This window comes from Penaeus vannamei, unplaced genomic scaffold (assembly GCF_042767895.1).
Source record: "Penaeus vannamei isolate JL-2024 unplaced genomic scaffold, ASM4276789v1 unanchor292, whole genome shotgun sequence".
Classification (NCBI taxonomy): domain Eukaryota; kingdom Metazoa; phylum Arthropoda; class Malacostraca; order Decapoda; family Penaeidae; genus Penaeus; species Penaeus vannamei.
Window position 1 is genome coordinate 1 of NW_027213296.1, and position 7,500 is coordinate 7,500.

General features: G+C 41.0%; 1 protein-coding gene across 6 annotated transcripts in view; it reads right to left on the reverse strand.

The window, feature by feature from the left end:
- Positions 1 to 3,524: 3,524 nt before the first annotated feature.
- The window catches only part of LOC113826083 (olfactory receptor 1J1-like), a 16,332-nt gene continuing 12,356 nt past the window's right edge, over positions 3,525 to 7,500 (reverse strand). Inside the window, exons 4-7 of one of the 6 annotated variants that reach the window (XM_070119516.1) lie at positions 7,293 to 7,413; positions 6,974 to 7,185; positions 4,479 to 4,791; positions 3,525 to 3,614 (exon numbers count right to left, since the gene is read on the reverse strand). In XM_070119516.1, the coding sequence (XP_069975617.1) occupies positions 7,355 to 7,413 (59 nt within the window). In that variant the 3' untranslated portion in view covers positions 3,525 to 3,614; positions 4,479 to 4,791; positions 6,974 to 7,185; positions 7,293 to 7,354. Of the gene's footprint in view, positions 4,055 to 4,386; positions 4,792 to 6,973; positions 7,186 to 7,292; positions 7,414 to 7,500 lie in introns of all 6 variants that reach the window. The other 5 variants (XM_070119515.1, XM_070119513.1, XM_070119511.1 and 2 more) reach the window with 5 other exon arrangements.

Here is a 7,500-nt window from a genome sequence, read left to right on the forward strand (position 1 = left end):
ATAATAAGAAAGACGAAAGCCATATTTCTGAGAACCCAATGTATTTCACTTGCCACTTAAACCTTTTCCAGTTGAACCAATGTTTCTTGATAAAATGCGCTGAATATCTCGCGAATGATATTTCAAGCAAATTTTACTTGTCTGGTCTAATGTCAAGATGACTCCTGAGATAGTCTTCTTTTTCACTTAATGTTTATGGATAGCAGTGTGTGCGTGCATTTATACACGCGCTCACACACTCGCATACACACACACACATACACACACACACACACTCACACAGACACAGACACAGACACAGACACAAACACAGACACACAGACACACAGACACACACACACACACACACACACACATATATATATATATATATATATATATATATATATATATATATATATATATATATATATATATATATATATACATATATATATAACACAGACACACTTTGCGCTCTTCTTCTCAACACAGGAAATCAGCCAAAAGGTGTCGGTATAAATATTATTTCTGTCTCTCCCTCTCACCCTATACATTTATCTTTAACACAGCTCGGAGACACTTTGATAGTCCATATACAAGACAATACACCAAAAAAAATTACCCAAATCTTGTCTTTTGACTGTTATAAATACCCTTCCCCTTATTCTTGAAACAGGTAGAGGAAAATAAACATATTAAACAAACAGGTTTCTTGGAAAATCGGAGGACAAGGTGTTCAGTCACGTTCCTAATAAAGGCGTTATCATCAATACATGTATTATCATGTGTTCGGGGAAAAGAGGTTTGCTTCCTGCTCGTTGACGGAGATATACGAAACGCCGGAAATGGCAAGAAAACGTGAGTTATTTATTTCTTTTTCGGACGTAGAGAGGTTGGATGCGGGAAGGGTGAGCGTCACGGGAAGCACTCTGGTTAGTTTTCTTTTGTTTCTTTCCTTCTTTTTTAAGGAGAATTTTTATACGGTCTAAATTTATACCCACACAAACGCGCGTGTATATGTATATGCGTATATGTACATGTACATACATATATACACAGCACATATATTTGTATATATACACATATACATGCATATATATATATATATATATATATATATATATATATATATATATATATATATATATATATATATATATATATATGTGTGTGTGTGTGTGTGTGTGTGTGTGTCCATTCATGTATACATACATGTCGAAATCTTTGATTCGTTATTTAATTAAATGTATTTTCTACGCTGAAAGAGGAACGGAATACCAACCAAATATCAAAGTGTTAAGAATTCTTACATAAAATTATTTGATTGTTGGTTAGACTAATGAGTGTCTTGGAGTGTCTAGTTGGGCCAAAGTAAGGCTGGCGCGTAAGGGTTTTTTTCCAGCCTGTCTCTTCTTCAGACTCAGACTCCTATGCGCAGGTGAGCCATAACTTCACTTCCTTGCCGAGGTGAACTCCTTCAAAGGGGGAACGGCCAGGAGGGACGACATGCTTCTTCCACCATGAATTCAGATTCAGATTCAAAATGTTTATTTAGCCACAAAGATATTACATATTGTTTAAAGTGAACAGAGTTACATTGAAAGGACGATGATGACAGTGTTGAAGCCGAAAAGGAATACCAAGTTTGATGTCGAAAAGTAATACCAAGTTTGATGTCGAAAAGTAGTACCAAGTTTGAGGTCGAAAAGTAGTACCAAGTTTGAGGTCGAAGAGTAATACCAAGTTTGAGGTCGAAAAGTAGTACCAAGTTTGAGGTCGAAAAGTAGTACCAAGTTTGAGGCCGAAAAGTAGTACCAAGTTTGAGGTCGAAAAGTAGTACCAAGTTTGTGTTCGAAAAGTAATACGAAGTTTGTGTGCGAAAAGTAATACCAAGTTTGAGGTCGAAAAGTAGTACCAAGTTTGAGGTCGAAAAGTAATAACAAGTTTGAGATCGAAAAGTAGTACCAAGTTTGTGTTCGAAAAGTAATACGAAGTTTGTGGTCATTCTCACGACTCGCCACCGCACTATGGGAGATAAAGTGAAGACTAAGCCCCTACACAACTGCATCGTCAGAAAAGGTGGTGTGGACACATTCAACCGCCTATGGTTCCTCTGCTCCACTCAGAAAATAAAGAAAGGTGACCCATAAGTTGGTTCATGAACATTTTGAACATGCGAGGAACTGCAGAAGGATACAAGAAGGACGGGAATCACTAGAACATTTCTGCTGGAAGTTGCGAAGACTCTCATGCAGCCGTGGGACGTGATTTGGTTCTGGATCATGTTGCTGAGGAGGAACACCCGGAAGCTCATCAAACAATCTGGTTTGTCGAAGAAGATGCCATGCAGCAGTCAGAGAACCAGAGCCTGTGTAGATATGAGATGTCAGATCTGCCCCTCTTTGGACTATAAAAATAATGGGACTTGCTACTTATGCTATATAGTCGTCTGTCAGGAGCATAAGGTTCTATTGTGCAGTAGCTGCATCTCGTGTAACTATTCATATATTCTTTGTTTGCATATCATGGTCTAAACATTAATCAGTAAGTGATTGCAATATAAAATAATTATAGCATTTTTTACTATGTTTAGACGTCATTGTAAACAGTTTTCAAGGAGACAAAAAGGGGACCTGAATTTTTTCCTTGCATTATCTTCCATGGTGACCCGAACTCAGGTTTTAGTCTTGGAATTTGTTCCCACACTTTTATTTTTTCAAGATATACAACAAGACTAGATCGTCCCTGGAATATTGATGATCCGAAGCAGAAGGGACAAGTATATAAATCTTTTTAGTCATGCAGAGTATTAGTAATTATTTGTATATCCATTTTCGTTAATGCAGTTATTTTGTATGTCGTTTTTTCTGCATACCCTGAGAATGATAATGATAAAAAAAATATTGATCAAGAAATATATTTTCTATGATGCACCCAGAATACAATTCTCAGTCCGGAATTTCAAAGATACCAAAATAAGGTTAAAAAACACGAATAGTAGCGAGGGAAATCAAAAGTAATTCTCTCTTGCCAAGGAACAACATCATGACTGAATGGATCTAAAATTGTTTTTATTTTTTTCTGGGGGACTGAGGGAGAATGAATCAAAAGGTTTAATTTCTTTGATGTTGACTTACTGGGTAATAAACTTAGTCTGTCTTTTTTTTTAACTAACAGATACTCAGGAAACGCACTTAATAGAGGGAAAAGTCAGGCCACCCCACGAGCCTAAAGAATTGTGAAGTCATTCTTCGTATGATATGCCTTATAGAAAATAAAAAATTTCCCGGGGTTTTCTCCAAACCCAAAATCCCGGGTGGTGGTGGATATACCAAAGAGATATTTTAGAACAAATTACAAAATTATGTTAAAGGACAGTAATTGGGAAATAATGCACTTCTTTTTATTTCAAAAATTTCCATGATAGTTTTGTGACAATCATTGAGAAAAATTAATGTTATTACAAAAATTTGCCAATGGCATATATATATATATATATATATATATATATATATATATATATATATATATATACACCTCCGTCCTCCATTTCTCACTCACTCTTCTTTTTCTCCTCTACTTCCTCCTCCCACCTCTTCTCTCCTCTCCCTCCTTTCTCCTTTTCTCACACACTCTTCTTTTTCTCCTCTCTTTCTTCCTCCTACCTCTTCTCCCCTCTCCCTCTTCCTTCCATTCCTCGCTCACCCTTCCCTTTCTCCTCTCCTCCTCCTCCCCCACCTCTTCTCCCCCTCTCCCTCTTCCTTCCATTCCTCACTCACCCTTCCCTTTCTCCTCTCCTCCTCCTCCTCCTCCCCTCTCCCTCTTCCTTCCATTTCTCACTCACTCTTCTTTTTCTCCTCTCCTCCTCCTCCCCCACCTCTTCTCTCCTCTCCCTCTTCCTTCCACTCCTCGCTCACCCTTCCCTTTCTCCTCTCCTCCTCCTCCTCCCCCACCTCTTCTCTCATCTCACTCCTTCCTTCCATTTCTCACTCACCCTTCCCTTTCTCCTCTCCTCCTCCTCCTCCTCCTCCACGTCTTCTCTCCTCTCCCTCCTTCCTCCATTTCTCACTCACTCTTTTTTTTCTCCTATCCTCCTCCTCTTCTCCTCCCCCACCTCTTCTCCCCTCTCCCTCTCCCTTCCCTTCCTCTCTCACCCTTCCCTTTCCCCTCTCCTCCTCCCCCCCCTCCCCCACCTCTTCTCTTCTCTCCCCCCTTCCCCCTTTTCTCACTCACTCTTCTTTCTCTCCTCTCCTCCTCCTCCCCCACCTCCTCTTCTCTCCTCTCCTACTTCCTTCCATTCCTCGCTCACCCTTCCCTTTCTCCTCTCCTCCTCCTCCTCCCCCACCTCTTCTCTCCTCTTCCTCCTTTCTCCATTTCTCACTCACTCTTCTTTTTCTCCTCTACTTCCTCCTCACACATCTTCTCTCATCTCCCTCCTTCCTCCATTTCTCACACACTCTTCTTCTCCTTTCCTCCTCCTCCTCCTCCCCCCCCACCTCTTCTCTCCTCTCCCTCCTTCCTCCTTTTCTCACACACCCTTCTTTCTCTCCTCTCCTTCTCCTCCTCCACCTCTTCTCCCCTCTCCCTCTTCCTTCCATTCCTCGCTCACCCTTCCCTTTCTCCTCTCCTCCCCCACCTCCTCTTCTCTTCTCCCCTCTCACTCCTTCCTTCCACTCCTCGCTCACTCCCTCGCCTCCCCGGACGTGAACGTGAAGCGAAAATCGGAGTGTGCCAAGTGCCTGTCTTCCCACCGCTGGAAGGCCTCGATCTGCTCGGCGCTGAGACTCTCCCTCCATCCGCCGACCTTTCCTGTGGGAGAGGAGGGCGAGGTCAAGTCAGAGTATTTTTTTTTTTGGGGGGGGGGGGGGAAGTCATATACCTGAGGTCATGTCAGGGATTATTATTATAGTTTTTTGTAAAGTTATATAACACACACACACACACACACACACACACACACACACACACACACACACATATATATATATATATATATATATATATATATATATATATATATGTGTGTGTGTGTGTGTGTGTGTGTGTGTGTGTGTGTGTGTGTGTGTGTAGAGAGAGAGAGAGAGAGAGAGAGAGAGAGAGAGAGAGACAGAGAGAGAGAGAGACAGAGAGACAGAGAGACAGAGACAGAGAGAGAGAGAGAGAGAGAGAGAGAGAGAGAGAGAGAGAGAGAGAGAAAGAAAGAAAGAAAGAAAGAGAGAGAGATATGCAGAGCAAACCAGTATATAACCAGTATATTCGAGTATATTCATATATATCACCCAGTTTACATGCCTTTTCATCCAACTCCATCAGTTTGTTTCTAAATGTATCCTTCTGCTCAATGGTTTATCTGTATATGTTTATCAGCCTATTTCTGGCTATCAGTTTATCTTTATTAGTCTATCTTTATCCATCTTCGTTTGTATTCACAGCCAAAATCAGACGAACGAAAGTATTTCACATTTTAGAGAAGTCTTAATACGATATTTAATTACCAAATGCATACATTCACACAAACATTTTGACTATATGTGTTTGTATGTGTGTGTGTGTGTGTGTGTGTGTGTGTGTGTGTGTGTGTGTGTGTGTGTGTGTGTGTGTGTGTGTGTCTGTGTGTGTGTGTGTGTGTGGGTGTGTATGTGTATGTATGTATGTGTGTGTGTTTGTGTGCGTATTTCTAAACTTGTACACTCATTTATGTATCTAAAATACCCACCTTTCACTTTTACTACCACGCCTCTATTACTTTGACCTTTGAGGGCCTAAAATATGTTCCAAGTCTTTTTATTGGGTATGAATCAGTCACATTACTATTAAAGTTCTCATTTGGCCATGCTGTCGTTAGGAGAATAATGAACAGAATTGGAGAAATTCTTGCTTTTCCGAAGATCGCTTAACCTGCTTGGAAATTACTGACGCCCGTAAGGTTAAAAACCACTGGCTTAATGAATGAACCTATAGCCACCAACAGAGGCAAAAAACAAAAAACAAAAAAAAAAACAACAAAAAAGTACATTTTTCCCAAAAAAATGTCGACTCAATTTTTTTTATATCGCTAAATCCCCATCTACGACAAATCTAAAACACCGGATTTCAAAATTCCCGCCAGAAACGCAACCCCTAGCGCCACAACGGCTAGATTTATAACTACCAAAACACACAGAGCAAACCTCGTGCCCCTGAGACTGCTTCACGTCAACTACAATCAGCTGATGAACGCCGATACTGCAAAAGGGCGAACGTGCATCGTCTCGATATCAAAATGGCGGCCATGTGATCGAGGCTTTGGAAATAAACAAGATTTGTGATTTATTTTTCCGGTGTAACATCTAGGTCTGGGAGGCAAGGTTTAGTCAGGTGGTGTCGTTCGTTACATCACTTCTCAAAAAAGAAAAAAAGATAGAAAAAAAGAAAAAATCGGAGAGAGAGAGAGATACAGAGAGAGAGAGAAAGAGAGAGAGAGAGAGAGAGAGAGAGAGAGAGAGAGAGAGAGAGAGAGAGAGAGAGAGAGAGAGAGAGAGAGAGAGAGAGAGAGAGAGAGAGAGAGAGAGAGAGAGAGAGTAATCCTGACCTACTGACCCATCTCGAGAGGGAGTTTGTAACCTATACCTTTTTTTTTTCTTTTTTTTTTTTTTTTTGCCTGTGAAGTGATAGCAAGACAGGTCACGTCGACCATTTGCCGAGGTCAAGGGTCATGAGAGAAAGAAAGCAGATTAGATTGGGCACTGATTCAGAATGAGGCATTGATGAAGAGGGGAATGTCTTCCCAACATCAGAAGAAATTAATATTTATTTCACACTAAAAATCCGTTTCCTTACGCAAAATGATAATGATAATAACGATAATGATAGTAACGACAATAATAACTATCACAAAGAAAATAATCATAATTGAGAAAATAATAATAATAACAATAGGAATAATGATAATAACGAAAAAGATGACCTGTCCTTCCCCTCTCCCTCCCATAACAGATCCTTACCGACTGACCTTGGCTCCCGACGAAGCGAAGGACTTCGGCAGGAGATGGCGAGGCAGGTGCGTCTTGATGCACCGCGGTCCCTCCGTGGCTGCCACCGCCCTCACGCCCGGGAACGGGAACTCCAGGAATGGGAATCGGGTCTCCAGAGTGCCATCCTCAGGTTTGGACTTCTGGCACCCGTGGGTCAGCATGTACACGATCTCCTGGGTTCAAGTTGTGCCTTAGAGAAAAGTCGCTGAACTTAGACCAGTCACTCATAAAATTCACCATTATCACCCCTCCCCTTTGGACTAATTTATCGTTGAGTTATAATTATCAAATACTTACAATTTCCTGTTTTTCTCTCGTGGTGGCAGCAGCGTGAGAGAGTTTCCGCGGCCAGAAGGGACTCAGCTGCGCAATGTCTTTCTCTTCCGCTGATGTAGTGCAGTAGCAGTGATTCGGGCTACTGTGGGTGTGAGAAAAGAGAAAAGAAATATATTAGCATTAATTAGTGATGTTTTTTGGACATAACGGGCGAGATGTGATGATAAAC